Source organism: Nothobranchius furzeri, chromosome 12, assembly GCF_043380555.1.
Source record: "Nothobranchius furzeri strain GRZ-AD chromosome 12, NfurGRZ-RIMD1, whole genome shotgun sequence".
Lineage (NCBI taxonomy): Eukaryota > Metazoa > Chordata > Actinopteri > Cyprinodontiformes > Nothobranchiidae > Nothobranchius > Nothobranchius furzeri.
The window spans coordinates 68,469,532-68,486,060 of NC_091752.1; the positions used below are offsets into that span (position 1 = coordinate 68,469,532).

The 16,529-nt window shown below is 39.2% G+C and overlaps 2 protein-coding genes across 8 annotated transcripts in view; both read left to right on the top strand.

Annotated features, from left to right (window-relative positions):
- The window catches only part of LOC129161193 (uncharacterized), a 37,503-nt gene extending 22,780 nt beyond the window's left edge, over positions 1 to 14,723 (top strand). Inside the window, exon 4 of the mRNA XM_070543002.1 lies at positions 12,602 to 14,723. Coding sequence (XP_070399103.1) covers positions 12,602 to 12,714 — 113 coding nt within the window. The 3' untranslated portion in view covers positions 12,715 to 14,723. The remainder of the gene's footprint in view (positions 1 to 12,601) is intronic.
- Positions 1 to 16,529, top strand: part of LOC129157315 (zinc finger protein 84-like) — a 48,295-nt gene that overhangs the window by 15,191 nt on the left and 16,575 nt on the right. For 5 of the 7 annotated variants that reach the window (XM_070542960.1, XM_070542961.1, XM_070542962.1 and 2 more), the window contains one exon: positions 1,215 to 14,723. The exons of the other annotated variants lie outside the window; for them this stretch is intronic. In XM_070542960.1, coding sequence (XP_070399061.1) covers positions 1,334 to 2,815 — 1,482 coding nt within the window. In that variant the 5' untranslated portion in view covers positions 1,215 to 1,333 and the 3' untranslated portion in view covers positions 2,816 to 14,723. Of the gene's footprint in view, positions 1 to 1,214; positions 14,724 to 16,529 lie in introns of those variants that run through there. 7 annotated transcript variants of the gene reach the window in all.

Here is a 16,529-nt window from a genome sequence, read left to right on the forward strand (position 1 = left end):
ACACTGGGTTAGATGTGTGTGCTGATGAGCAGCTTGTCCCTTTCAGAGGCAGGTGCAAGTTTCGCCAACATATGCCAAGTAAACCAGCAAAGTACGGATTGAAACTCTGGGTCACTGCTGATGTTGCCACTTCCTATGCCTGCAAGTGTCAGGTTAACACAGGGAAAGCTGCTGGTGAGGCTGCAGAGGTCGGCCAGGGAAAACGTGTCATTTTGGAGATGACCGAAGAGCTCCAAGGAGTCACTTCACATGCATGCATTCACACTTCTGCCCTTTCATAACAAACTGAACTACAAAGAGTTTGGATGTGCCTGAGCTCCAGCCAGGTGCATAAACATATTGTTTTTGTTTTCTACCCTTTGATGTTCAGTAGGAGAGTGAAACTGTGTTTTGTTTACATGCTGAGCTTCTGACTTCAATAAAAACAGCAGAAGATCTATAGAAATGTGTAAACTTTCTCGCCTGGGCAACATATGAAGAAATGACTGAATTTGGTGGTGAACAGTAAAAATCATAAATTTGACTACTTTTGTCCAAAATGAAACCATTACATCACAGAAAGCATGAATATTTGCTGCAGATAATGCAGGATCAAAAACTGTGGTTTGCATTGAAGTCAATGGGACGTTTTTGTCCATAACAGGCACAAGAGGGTGGTAAATTTTAAATCTGCTGCTACACAAAAACTAAAAAAGCATGAAATGTGATATTTTGCTAGACTCTTGACATATCCAAGGCTAATTCCATGCTGTTGTTCTTTTTAAAACACAGAAACGGTTTCGTTACCTGTTTTTTTTTAGAAAATAACTCGGTGCTGTTTTTTTTTTTTTCTTCGTCATAAATTACATCAATGACTTTTGAGTATTCAAAGTGGAATTTCAGGGGTTAAAATCTTCAAAATGATTGAATTTTTTTATGTTTGAGCAGGGCTGAAGTTGTTCAACAGATCTATGAAAAAAAAAGTAAAACAAAAAAAAAACATTAATGTATACATTTTTATAGCCACTTTTACAAGCGAACGTTTTTGTATGAAAATTAAAGTGAAGCCTGAGGGTTAAGGCTCATATGATTTATAGAGGCTTAAAGTTCAGTTTCCAGTTGTAAATACATTTCATTCTACTGTCAGTTTAAAGAAAAAATACAACTCTTTTATGTGTGAAAACACAGTTACAGCTGTCTGTAATTCACATAATATGTTTCTGTGTTTCCTACAGATTTTCAACAGATGGTTCTGGTTAAATAAGAAGCTTCAGAAGAACAGAGTGCTCGTGTCAACCACCAGCACCTAGATTTTCTCCACAAAAAGGAGGAACAGGAGAAACTCTGGTCTAGTATGGAGGGAGAGCATCTCCATTTGAATAAGGAGACTGATGCTGCCAGGCTTCAATCCTTTAGCCAAAAAACACAGTTAAACAAACACACGAGAGTCCAGACAAAGCAGAAGCATTTTGCCTGTGAGCACTGTGGACAAAGGTTTCACCAAAAGACTAATTTAACCACACACATGAGCGTCCACACAGGAGAGAAGCCTTTTGCTTGTGAGCTCTGTGGACAAAGATTTAGCCAAAAGTCAACTTTAAACAGTCACATGAGAGTCCACACTGGAGATAAGCCCTTTCCTTGTGAGCTCTGTGGACAAAGATTTAGCCAAAAGTCAACTTTAAACAGTCACATGAGAGTCCACACTGGAGATAAGCCCTTTCCTTGTGAGCTCTGTGGAACGAGATTTAGCCAAAAGGAACATTTAAACAGTCACATGAGAGTCCACACAGGGCTGAAGCCCTTTCCTTGTGAGCTCTGTGGAACGAGATTTAGCCAAAAGACACATTTAAACCGTCACATGAGAGTCCACACAGGAGAGAAATCTTTTGTCTGTGAGCGCTGTGGTAATAGATTTAGTGAAAAGGGAAGTTTAAACACACACATGAGAGTCCACACTGGACAGAAGCCTTTTGCTTGTGAGCTCTGTGGAACAAGATTTAGCGGAAAGTCAACTTTAAACAGTCACATGAGAGTCCACACTGGACAGAAGCCTTTCGCCTGTGAGCTCTGTGGTAATAGATTTAGTGAAAAGGGAAGTTTAAACACACACATGAGAGTCCACTCTGGACAGAAGCCTTTTGCTTGTGAGCTCTGTGGTAATAGATTTAGTGAAAAGGGAAGTTTAAACACACACATGAGAGTCCACACTGGAGAGAAGCCTTTCGCCTGTGAGCTCTGTGGTAATAGATTTAGTGAAAAGGGAAGTTTAAACAAACACATGAAAGTCCACACAGGAGAGAAGCCTTTCGCCTGTGAGCTCTGTGGTAATAGATTTAGTGAAAAGGGAAGTTTAAACAAACACATGAGAGTCCACACTGGAGAGAAGCCTTTTGCTTGTGAGCTCTGTGGACAAAGATTTAGCCGAAAGTCAACTTTAAACAGTCACATGAGAGTTCACACTGGAGACAAGCCTTTCGCCTGTGAGCTGTGTGGTAATAGATTTAGTGAAAAGGGAAGTTTAAACACACACATGAGAGTCCACACTGGAGAGAAGCCTTTTGCCTGTGAGCTCTGTGTTAATAGATTTAGTGAAAAGGGAAGTTTAAACAAACACATGAGAGTCCACACTGGAGAGAAGCCCTTTCCTTGTGAGCTTTGTGAAAAGAAATTTAGCTTAAAGTCAAATTTAAACAGTCACATGAGAGTCCACACTGGACAGAAGCCTTTTGCTTGTGAGCTCTGTGTAAAAAGATTTAGCCAAAAGACACATTTAAACAAACACATGAGAGTCCACACTGGCTTTTCGCCTGTGAGTTCGGCGGAAAAGATTTAACCCAAAAGATCAGTTTAAACGGTCACAAAAGAGTCCATAAAGGACAGAAGCCTTTTGCTTGTGAGCTCTGTGGACGAAGGTTTAGCTGAAATAAAACTTTAAACAATCATCTAAGCATCCACTAGGGCTGAACGATCTATTGCAGGGGTCTCCAAACTTTTTTGGCCCGTGAGCTACTTTTACACAATGAAAGTACAGCAGAGTTACTGCCATATGATTTATTTACATTGATACTTTCCATGTGTGAATGTGCTTATGTTAAACATGCTATGCTTACTGTATTAACATGCATTGTACTCACAAGTTGATTTCTCTGTATTTCAGTACATCAGTATATATATTAAAAGTATAAGTAAACTAGTGACATTCTGAAAACCAAATTAAACAAAACATATTTAGTTTTTTAAACTAATCGGATACTTTCAGATAATGAATAACAAATCTACTTCATGTGAATGATTTGGTCATTTTTTTTAGAAGTTAAGTAACATACCCTAAATCCTCTAATACAGGCCTGTATTCATTTAACGGCCGGGTCTCATATTTTGGTCGGAGTCGGCGGAGGTGAATAATGGCTGGTCTCTTATTGTGGCCGGGTGGAATGTGGTAACAAGCAAGTACGGGGGCGGTTGTGTCATCATCTCACTTTTGATTTGCCAGTGATAGACCGCGAGGGTAACTTTAACCGTGCGGAGACGAAGAGGAGGCGAAAATTTGATATCAAGTTCAAAGAGAACGTGTGCTGCAGAACACTGGGGAGCAATAGGGGTTGTATGAACTAGTCGACTTCACTATAGTGACTTTTTATGTCTGTCATTGACTAGTCGCTGTCACGTGATAATGACCGGCAAGATGCAGCCCTCGGAAAAGACAGCAGCCTGCTGTCAGCAGGTGACAAGCTCCTGCTTTCTGGGGGGGCAACGCGCTGTGCCAGAGCGTCAGTACTGACACGCGATCGTGGGTTTCGCTGCTGTGGAGCGGGGCGCATCACCTTGTCCTCCGGTGACGCACCGATCACTGATTCGGCCGCCAAGCAGGGAGCACTCCGCTGTTTTTGCAGTCGGTAGATCTGCGTCCTGAGCACGGCCACAGTAACGTTATCAAATCAGGTGTCGCCACCTCAAAAACTAATTTAACACGCGATCGTTCATGTCGGTTCATTTCCATTAATGTTGTCTGGTAGATCTTTTAGAACTGCAGTTCAAAGGTAACTCATAAGGTGAATATATATGAACCCAGGTAGCAGTTTCTCTTTAGGATTGAGAGGAGATGCAGGAAGATAATAAACAGGCAGGACAGAAACATAGTCAAATAAAAACAAGTTAGTTTTTGTACCTGGTTGCAACAAACAGACACCATTGAAGGTAATCAGAAGTGAGGAACAGAAAATGAAATAATTATTTTAATGTTTAGAGCAGCAGGAACTCCGAGAGGCTGCAAGCGCGTCAGTGAGTTTGCGTCCGCTGCGCAGGGGGAGGGGGGAGAGGGCTGAAGCAGAAACTACCGTTGTTAAAAGAACTGTGTTTAACTTTGAAAATGTGAGCGCAATTTTAATTGTCAAAAACTCCAGCGAACCATTAGTTCATTTTGCTCAAATAGAAATAGAAGCATGCCTCTAATACTGGCCCTCCTTCCAATAAAGGCCTGGAGCTTGATGAGCTTGAGTCAAATACAGGCCTGGGCCTGTATTAGAGGATTTACAGTAACTTTTTAAGCGCACAGGAACAGCTAACCTGTAAAGCTGATGATATTTTAAATAAAATACAAGCTAAATGTGATGAAAACACAAAAGTCTAAATAGTTTGAATTGAAGTAAAAATTTAAAATCAGAAATAAGACTTGTTCCTGCTCTCCTGATGTACTGAATAATTTTTATGGGGTTTTTTTTTTGGTCATGAAAGTTAAGTTTTGCTGCGTTTATTGCTGACAATATGAAGGTTGGAGGTTTATCCTTTTTTCTGCATCTTGTAGGTTTTTTCTCCGCACGTCTCTAAATAAAGTAAAATTTTCTAGTGCAGAGTGGAGACAACCCATAGAAGCACTGATTTGATCTCATTTCAGAGAAAAATAGAACAGGTTAGATGCACCTAATAAATAAAATTATAACAAACTCAGGAATCTGTTTCTTTGCTTCACTGTTCTGGTGCTGAGAATATCACTAATGCGGATCAAAGGAGATCCACAGATGAATGCACCTCTTAGTAGGGCTGCTCGATTATGGCAAAAATAATAATCACGATTATTGTGACTGAAATTGAGATCACGATTATTTAGGACGATTTTTCTATTCATGTTGATTTTATTTGTTTTTATTCAGTCATAAAATTGTTCAGGGCACAATCAGGACAAAAAGAAATAAGAAACAAGATGATCACTATAATAACTCCTGATTCCCAGTATAAAAAGACCAATATACCAACACATTCTCACACCCTAAGCGTCGGAAAGAAACGCTTGGTCAGCCACCCTCCACGTCAGACCCCAGACGCCAAAAGTGCCCTTTTTCGTTACTTATGTGCGAAAATGGGGTTTTCCCTGCATATCCCAATGCAGCGTAAAACTGACGTGATTAGATATCCGCTGATGCGGCACTGAACCAGCTCATTTAACCTCACCTAAACCTTAACGTTTCGCTATTTATAACCTTCCCCTCTCCCTCATCCTAACCTTAACCCTCATTTAACCGATGCGGCACCGAACCAGCTCGTTTAACCGCACCTAAACGTTAAATGCGGCACCGGACCAGCTCCGCACCGAACCAGCTCGTTTAACCGCACCTAAACCTTAACGTTTCACTATTTATAACCTTCCCCTCACCCTCATCCTAACCTTAACCCTCATTTAACCGATGCGGCACCGAACCAGCTCGTTTAACCGCACCTAGATAGATAGATAGATAGATAGATAGATAGATAGATAGATAGATAGATAGATAGATAGATAGATAGATAGATATTTTTATTCGGTCAACAACAACAATTTATCAATTTTACATAAAAGTAATCAAGCAACCGAAAAAAGGAATAGGTTGAAGCCTAGTGGCTTATAATTAGCCTATCCTTAACTCCCACAGACATAATCAAATCCTTAACCAAGGCTGATAGCTAAGGTGCATAACATTTAAAGAAAAAGCAATGATAAATCAAAAAATCAAATCAACACAAGGTTGGACATCAAACTAAGTTTCTATAACTTTGGAAGATGCATTTTTTTAAAATTTTCTTGAAAAACGACAAAGAATAACACATCTTCAGTTCATCATTAAGTCCATTCCATAACTTCACTCCCAAAACCGACACACATCTATACTTCGCATTAGTTCTCACTTTAGGTATTTCAAACATATAAGACCCCCTCAAATCATATGGTCCATCTCTTAATTTAAACATACTTAAAATACAAATTGGAACATTCTTTTTCACCACTCTATACATCATTTCTAAAGTTTTAAGATATATAATGTCCTTAAATTTTAACATAGCTGATCCTACGAAAAATTGGTTTGTGGACTCCCTATATCCAGCTTTATTTATTATTCTAATAGCTCTTTTTTGCAATTTAAAAATTGAATCCAGATATGTTTTGTATGTTTTCCCCCAAATTTCCACACAATAACTCATATAAGGCAAGCAAAGGGAAGTGTACAATAAATAAAGGCAGCTCTTGTGCAATAAATCTCTTGTTTTATAAAGAATAGAAATAGACTTAGATAATTTCCGTTTCACATGATCTATGTGAGACTTCCAACAAAGTTTATCATCAATTATTACTCCTAAAAATTTAGTCTCATTTACTTGTTCAATTTCAACATTATTTAGATTTAATTTTACTTCAATATTATTCTTAATACCTCCAAACAACATAAATTTTGTTTTACTTTCATTCAGTGATAGTTTATTAAATACAAACCATCTATTTAACTTCATCAATTCTATTTCCACTGTTTTCAGTAATTCCTTTATGTTTTTCTCCAGAACAAAATAAGTTTGTATCATCAGCAAACATCACATATTTTAAAATATCACTAGCTGTACAAATATCATTTATATAAAGTAAAAATAGCTTTGGTCCCAACACCGATCCTTGCGGAACTCCACAAGTTACTTGTCTAAGTTTAGATTTCATATTATTAATACTCACATATTGGAACCTTCTTTCCAAGTAACTATTTAACCAAAGTTGTACAACACCTCTTAAACCAAATCTTTCACATTTCTGTAACAGTAAAGAATGATCTATCGTATCGAAGGCTTTGCGTAAATCAATGAACACACCTATTCCAATCTGTTTTTTATCCACAATTGTTGCAATATTTTCAATAAATTCCATTACTGCTAGAGATGTTGATCGATTTCTTCTGAACCCATACTGATGGTCATTCAATAAATCATATTTTTCAAGAAAAGAATTTAGTCTGTTTTCAAATAGTTTTTCAAGAATCTTTGAAAATGTAGGCAGCAAAGATACTGGTCTATAATTTGACACAACGTGTTTATCTCCATTTTTATATATTGGGATCACTTTGGCAATTTTCATTTTATCTGGAAAATTTCCGGTTTGAAATGATTTGTTACAAATATAAGTTAACGGTTGAAGGATACTATGAAGAACTTCTTTAACTAATGACATATCAAGGCCGTCACAATCCATGGATTTTTTACTCTTAAATTTACTCACCACATCTATAATATCACTCTCACAGACTCCTCCAAGAAACATTGAGTTGCATTTATAAGAAGTAAAATTTAAAAATTTGTCATCATGTCTTCCTGGTACAGAAATCTCTTTTGCCAAATTGGGACCTACATTAACAAAGTAATCATTAAATTCGTTGACTATACTCTCAATATTCTTAATCGCTACATTACCTTCTTTTACAATACATGTTGGAAAACATATATTATTCTGATTTTTTATTATCTTATTAAGTACACTCCAGGTAGCCTTTATATTATTTTTAGATTTTTGAAGCAGCTTTTCATAATCACTTTTCTTTTCATATCACAAAATAGTTGTTAATCTGTTTCTATATTTCTTATATTTGGCTTCATTTTCCTTAGTTCTATTTGTCAAAAAAAATCTTATATAACTTATTTTTCCTTTTGCATGCTCTTTCCAGACCTTTTGTCATCCATGGTTTTTTCTTTTTGAGATTTTCAGAAAACTTTTTCAGTGGACAGTGGCTGTCATAGATTGACAAAAATATGTCTAGAAATGCATTATATGCATCATTAGTGTCTTCCACATAAACCTTTTTCCAGTCATAATTTTCTAATTCTCTTTTAAAAGCTGCAATGTGTTCTGGTGTTTTTATTCTACCAATGTAATCAATCTTTTCCTCTCGAATATTAAATTGATTATTCATTTCAAGCACTGAAAAGACAGGCAAGTGATCACTTACATCCGTGACTAACAGTCCACTGTGTATCTTACCATCTATCTTATTAAAGAAAATGTTGTCAATCAAAGTGGCACTACCCGTCTTTATTCTGCTGGGCTTTAGAATCAACGGATAGAACCCAAAACTAAACATTGTATCAGTAAATTCAGATGTCTTATTGTGATCATTTGCCTTCAATAAATCAATATTAAAATCACCACAAAATAAAGTTGTCTTTTCTTTGTGTTTTTCCAGTATTACAGAAATTTCTCTCATAAACTGATCCATGCACGATGCAGGTGTACGATAAATACAGCTAACTAATATGTTTTTAGATCTTTCAACTTGAATTTCAATAGTTAAACATTCCATCAAGTTATCCACCACAGCGGTCATATTGTTAACAATTTTACATTTAAGACATGATATAACAAATATAGCAACCCCTCCTCCTCTTCTATTCCTCCTATTTTGCCAAAACATTTCATAACCCTCTAGTCCATCCTGCAGTTCTCTGTCATCATTCAACCATGTTTCTGAAATTGCCACCACAGCAAACTTATTTTGAAACTGATCAAGATACTCTTTGATTTTAAAAAAATTACTGTAAAGACTCCGACTGTTAAAGTGAATTAACGAGAAACCTTTTATCTTAGGATCTAACTCTTCCCCACTATAATAATCACATGTCATATCAACATTGTGATAAAGGTGGATATCTGGATCAATATTATCTAACTCATGAAATGTTCCACACATTTGCATGCATAGCTTTTTTTCTCACACATCAGATATTGTCATTTCACAGTCAGCAACAAAAGTACTTCTATTTCTCCACTGAATTCTATTTAATTTGTTTAAATCTCTCAAGATTTGCAACATCTCTAACAACAACAACTTTTGCTTGTTCTGGTGACCCATTGAGTCTTATGAATACCTTACAGTTCCTTGTCCAGGTGTCTTGGATGTGCCTTTCCTTCTTTAAAAGTCTTGCCTGTCGTGCGATGTCAGCATTTCTCTTTGTAAGATGCTCATTCATGTACACTCCGGTTCCCTTTAATTTCCTTCCCATCTTCAACAGTTCAACTTTATATTTCCTGCTCACAAATCGAAGTATAATAGTTGGCATCTTGTTATGCTTTTGTGAAATAGTATGACATGCTGCTATATTTTTACTCTCCAAGGGAATGTCTTTGTTTTTAAAAAACTGAATAACTTGCTGCTCAAGCAAATCCTTTTCAGCTCTAGGTGCGTCTTCTCCCTCCTTGTCACCTGCTGTACTCCGTGCATAGGTGTAGTGATTTGTCTTCAGACCAGAAATACCCACATCTTCCATTCTTGTATACTGCTCCAGATCTTCAACTCTTCTTTCCAACTCTTCAATCCTCTTATCTTTTTCCTTAATCACAGTCTTAAGTTGCCTTACTTCTTCAATTAAGTCCATTAGTCCTGTTTGCTGCTTTGCCACCTTACTCAGTTCTTCCGACATAAGTTAAGGGACTTCTTAATTTCTTCAATATCTTCTGATAGCCTCTTTGTTGCCATTTTTCTTGATCATCTGTTTAAATTCTTAGAAGACAAAAAGAATTCCAGGTTTGAGGTAATCCAGTAGGCCCAGTGTTACTTGTAGAGCACATGTGATGAAGAAAAAAGGACTCAAAGCTTCAAAATTTTAGGTAATACTCCCAAAAAAGAAGCAAGACTTCTTTAAGAATGTAAGAGACTTGATCAATCTCTTGGATGTTAAGTTCTTTCCATGATATTTGTTGGTAGGTAGGAGGAAAATTCATGAGACTCTCCCGTCAGCCATCTTGTCAGCCTTAACCCTCATTTAACCGATGCGGCACCGAACCAGCTCGTTTAACCGCACCTATACGTTAAATGCGGCACCAGACCAGCTCCGCACCGAACCAGCTCATTGAACCTCACCTAAACCTTAACGTTTCACTATTTATAACCTTCCCCTCTCCCTCAACCTAACCTTAACCCTCTTGCTACCTAAAACGTTTTTTCTCCGCACGTCTCTAAATAAAGTAAAATTTTCTAGTGCAGAGTGGAGACAACCCATAGAAGCACTGATTTGATCTCATTTCAGAGAAAAATAGAACAGGTTAGATGCACCTAATAAATAAAATTATAACAAACTCAGGAATCTGTTTCTTTGCTTCACTGTTCTGGTGCTGAGAATATCACTAATGCGGATCAAAGGAGATCCACAGATGAATGCACCTCTTAGTAGGGCTGCTCGATTATGGCAAAAATAATAATCACGATTATTGTGACTGAAATTGAGATCACGATTATTTAGGACGATTTTTCTATTCATGTTGATTTTATTTGTTTTTATTCAGTCATAAAATTGTTCAGGGCACAATCAGGACAAAAAGAAATAAGAAACAAGATGATCACTATAATAACTCCTGATTCCCAGTATAAAAAGACCAATATACCAACACATTCTCACACCCTAAGCGTCGGAAACAAACGCTTGGTCAGCCACCCTCCACGTCAGACCCCAGACGCCAAAAGTGCCCTTTTTCGTTACTTATGTGCGAAAAGGGGGTTTTCCCTGCATATCCCAATGCAGCGTAAAACTGACGTGATTAGATATCCGCTGATGCGGCACCGAACCAGCTCATTTAACCTCACCTAAACCTTAACGTTTCGCTATTTATAACCTTCCCCTCTCCCTCATCCTAACCTTAACCCTCATTTAACCGATGCGGCACCGAACCAGCTCGTTTAACCGCACCTAAACGTTAAATGCGGCACCGGACCAGCTCCGCACCGAACCAGCTCGTTTAACCGCACCTAAACCTTAACGTTTTACTATTTATAACCTTCCCCTCACCCTCATCCTAACCTTAACCCTCATTTAACCGATGCGGCACCGAACCAGCTCGTTTAACCGCACCTATACGTTAAATGCGGCACCGGACCAGCTCCGCACCGAACCAGCTCATTGAACCTCACCTAAACCTTAACGTTTCACTATTTATAACCTTCCCCTCTCCCTCAACCTAACCTTAACCCTCTTGCTACCTAAAACGTTACTCTCACTGTGATCAAGCGTTTGTTTCGCATGCATTCTGACTCTTGACTGACAGTCAGTTTTCGTATTTGCCGCCCAACGGGAACGTTAGAACATACCATCTGGCGAGGGGGAGGGTACACATGCCCTCTACTTTAAACCTCCACCGTGGTAGTTGAAACCTCCCCCTCGCGTTGGCTTGGTCCAAACTCGACCAATGACGAGGCGGCTCCTGCCGTTCACTTTTACAGCCGTTCACAGCCGTTACAGCCGTTCACAGCCGGCTTTTAGAGCGATCGACTGTGGCAAGCCAAAACCGTCACAATACGCCACTTTCCCAACCCGTCTAGTTAAGAAATGGCGAAAAAAACGCCGTTTGATGTGCCAAGACGTCGTAAAATACGGCGAAAACTCTGCCAGAACGCCGTAATTTACGCCGTTCTGAACGGTCCCGTAGAACGCCCGTAAAATACGCCGTTTTTTCCGGACATTGAACGCCGTTTTTTACGTCACCCTAATCCCAGACGCGTTCTCTGTGTGGGTGGCGTAAAATACGGCGTTTGGTACGGACATTGAACGCCGCTTTTTTCGCCGTCCTGTGACATAAAACGCCGCTTTTAACGCCACTTTGTGACAGTTTTAACGCGTTTAAAATTAAACTTTACTCTCATTTATGCAGAGCCCTCCCCATGGGTTTCGCATCCACTTAATTTAAACTCCAGTGACCCAATGAAAGACGAGGAGGTTGAGGCAGCACTAATTCATCCCAGATTCGCCGGGCTGTCGGGCTGTGCGGATTGCTGTTTTCTAATACAACTCGGCTCTGTTTCAACTAATTTCACTGTATTGAAAAAGCCTTGAAATGTAGTAATATTATCAACAATGTGTCAACATTATTATTTTTTCTGTCCACCTGTAAAAGGCAGAAACGCTGTTTCAGTCAGACCTGATGATTACTTAAAAGTGTGGCTGCCGTATCAGTCTGTCCTCGTGGCTCGTGAGTCCAGCTGAAACATCAGTGCTCTTTCTGTCCAAAACTCCATTCTTCTTAAGTTCATCCACTTTCAGTATTTACTATTGTGACAGTGTGTGTGTGTTTGTGTGTGTGTGTGTGTGTGTGTGTGTGTGTGTGTGTGTGTGTGTGTGTGTGTGTGTGTGTGTGTGTGTGTGTCTGTGCGTGCTGTCGCAACATCCCGATTGATGATGCGCCCTGGCTACTTGGCCAAGAAAGTGTTCCTTTGGCTGACTGGTTAGAGCGGATGACTCTCACCCGGGAGTCTGGGGATCGAATCCCGCCCGAGCCCTCGTTTATCCACCTGGCCACACTGTTGTTTTTTATTTATTTTTTTTAACGACTGTTATACTTGTCTTACAGGAGCTTCTGAAGATGTTCTGTCTTGCTTCTCCATCATCACTCTCCAGCTCCTCAGACCAGCCACTCCAGAACCTTCCCAGATCCAGGATCAGAGCACTTTAATTAAAGTTTGAAACATGTCTGCTTGTTGTTCTCCTATAGAAGCCTTAAACTAGAATTTGCTAATGAGCTTTCTTGGCTAAAATATGCTCTTAAATGTTTTTATTTACATAATCAAGAAACACGTTTTTCATTGCTGCTTCACCAAGACATGACTGAAAATGTCCTCATGATCCTGAAACGCTGGTTAAAACAAATTACTTTTAATCTCTTATAAAACAAACGTGTCTGTTGATGATTATGCCCACTACAATACTGAAGCACCTGCAAATCCATGGAAGATGACTGATAAACATAACTAATTTGATGCAAACATTTACTCGCGAGGTGGCAGGTAGAGCAAAAAAATGTACTCGCCAAATGGAGCAATTTACTCGCATTTGGCGAGTGGCGAGTGTTAATTTCGGACCCTGTTCCCTTTCCTAATGTCCTGAAGAACGGTCCGGAGCGCAGGCGGAGAGTTTAGCTAACCTGCAGGAAACATTGACGACAGTTATCCAGAAAGTAGCTAAGGGTTACCAGAGATGTTTCTGAGGTGTTCGCTAGGTACTTTTAAGATTTAAAAAGTCAAGAAGGGGGTCTGAGAAGCTGTTAGAAATAGCGTCAAAGTCGCCAAGTTGGCAACACCCTAGGAGGAGCGCTTCATCTGCAACTCAGGGCAGCGCAAGTGGGAGGAGCAAAGAATCGGCTTGTTTTGTTTTTTATAATCTTTCAAAACTCGGATCGAAATCGTGATTAAAATTCGATTAATTGAGCAGCCCTACCTCTTAGTTATTATTTGGAGTCTACATTTACTGCAGCTGGCAGAGGCAGAGATTTTTTCTATTGATAAACGGAATTTACAGAATCATTTTAAATTTTAATAGGGGAAGACTGCAGGAGGGAGCGGTAAAATACAGGGGGTCCCCAGCAAAAACAAACTACGAGCCTCATGAAACCCGCTGGTTTTCCATCAGGCAGTCACGAGGCAGCTCCAACGACCCAGTGGCTGTGCTGGGTCAATGTTATCGAGCTCAGTCCGGCTCGGCCGTGAACGAGCTGAGGCGACGTTGTGCTCTGCTTAAGAAGAGGTGTTATTTTCCCGCTTCAGAAGAAGCGTTCAACGTGTTTTTACGCTTTCTCCGAGACTTGTTATGTCGCTAAGTTGTTAGCGCCACGCGATAACACGTCAATAGTGCAGCGTAGCCTGCTGGAGGTTTTAAGGGTTCCGATGAAAACACCCGACCTCTCAGGCTGCTCACACATCGATCTTAAGTTGTCGCTGTTGCGCTCACATCGTAATACAGTATTAGATGCGGTTAAAGTCAGACATGAAAAAATAAATACATTTTACATGAATAAGTGATGATTATCCTGGTGGGGGGAGGAAATCCTGTCAAGATCGTCAACGCTCATTTATCTTAATGCTATTGAAACATGTAAACCAAAAAGTATTATATCCACTGCTACCTTTATGCTGTAACTTCACCCTGCCCTGCCTGCTCCTCCTTGCTGCCTGCCAGCTGTGATCACAAGCGACAACATAGTAGTTCCCGCTGCTTCCTCGTGAAACAGCTAAAAAAAAATCAAAACTTGGGATCTTGTAGGCGTGGCGGTGGGATTTCAGCCGTGGCGGGCCGCCACGGCTACGCCTATGTAGGGGAAACCCTGGTGCAGTTACTGTGTAAAGCAGTATATACTAGGAATGATTAATAAAAATAAAAACTAGAATTGAACCTGAGTTACATGGTAATAACAATTTAAGACCTCAGAAACAATAATACACTAACTTACTAAGTAATTACCATGTAAGTACTAAGTAATTAGAGGACTGTAGAAGAAAGCGCTACCAATAATTGTACTTAATATGCTTTTATGTTTGTGTGCTATGTTCTGTGTCAATATTCTTTGATTTTATTTTACACAACATGATGTGACATTTTAACTATTTCATTTCACTTGTGATTGTTTAACTATGTGAAGCACATTGGGCTACCGTTTTGTGTATGAAATGGGCTATATAATAAACTTGACTTGAGAGAGAGTTCACAATCATGTTTTGTTACTAAATGAGACACTCAGCTGAAACTGGGGGAAATATATGATGAATCTAAATCACAGGAGATGTCCAGAGTTTTTAAAGCCCGTGTTCATCATGTTGTGGGGGACCACAATGAGGCTACACTCACACCCAGTTCTTGGTACCACAGACGTATATATTGACTTGGGACTGTTTGTATGTAAATATTGTTGACTGCTTGGCCGCTTGATCAGAACCAGAAACGTATGTGTAACAGACCATCTGGGTGTTCAAGGGGCCGTATGTGGAGGGCCACACAGAGGCTACGCTCACACCCAGTTCTTTGGACTGTTTGTATGTAGATGTAGCAGGACTGGTTGGTGTCTCAACCAGTTGATCGCCCAGCCTATCACACATATTAATCAAACCAGCCCACCATTAAAACATATTACAGATGATAACAACTCTACTGCTTGTACTATAAGATTAATGCACACAATTTAATTTAAGACATTTAACTGCATGTGTCCACGTGTTTGTGCACATGGTTCACACGTGTGTAGGGTTAATCTACATACTAGAACTAACGCTGTTGCTATCAGCTTTGTTAGATTCTGAGAAAGACAAACAAGTTAACATATGAAGCTTCTATCATATATAAACATCTAGGATATTAATATAATCGATAGAAGTTCATACACCAACGAGCTTGGTTTATATTTAATCTGTGGATTAATATTTAATTTAAGATATTTAAATTAATAGCAAAAGTTTATTTATTAAACAGAAGACTTAATAAGGTTCTTTGCTGATTCAATAACTGAAAATGCACACCATTCTGTGTTTCATTCAAAGAAGAGTCAGGTTTAAAAATTTAAGGATTTATTACTAACAATTTCAAATCTGACAACTTAAAATAGACAATTTATGAATAACAATTTATAAATGACAAATTTGAACAACAATTTTGATATTAAAACTTGTTATTAAAGCAACCCCTGTGTCTGGATGGAAAACTAAGTGGAATGATGAGGTTTGGATGCGTGAATGAAATCTCAGAAGCTTTCTTTCAGAGGGAGAACGCGTTCTGGGTGAAACGTTGGTTTTGCAGCTAGCTGATGGTTTCTTAGAGAGAACAACATCAGACGCAATCTGTGTTCTACGTCACCGTTCAGACGACCCTCTGTGTGGATCTGGAGGTCTGGAGGATGTTGTCAGCCTCGGGGGTACTCAGGTCCAGCAGATGACCAAGGGTACCGACTTTCTCTGGTCCTAGAGTTGCCGTGAGGTGCACAGGTAGATGTGGCTTTGCATCCGGGCAGATTCTTAAGGAATCTCGTAGTGTCAGCTGGTTATAGGTGCGTTTATTCAGAGCTATTCTATCGGCGTGACAGAACGCTTAGTGAGGAGTCAGGCGGCCGACCCTTCTCCTCTGGGATACTCTCGTTGCCACGAAGAAGTATCAGCTTGGTTCAAGAACTGAACTTAAGCTGTGCAGCTTTGGTTTTAACAAATCCTCAGAACACGCCCTCTCAGAGACAGGAAGCATGACTATGGAAGACATGTGAGGCAGTTACCTTGAAGTGAGTCCTGCATGAGGTGTAAACACGTGCAAAAGACCTTCTGGTTACTGAACACACATTACTGATTATCATAAATAATAATTATTATTAACCAAAGAATAATAAGTCATTTGATTAATTAAAAATGCATTTATAATGAACCATGATGATCATTTGTGATGATTATAGTTAACCTTATAATAAAAGAGTTTATTAAATTATTTGATTAGAGTTGAAGGTCCTTCATCTCGTGATGGAACAGCAAACA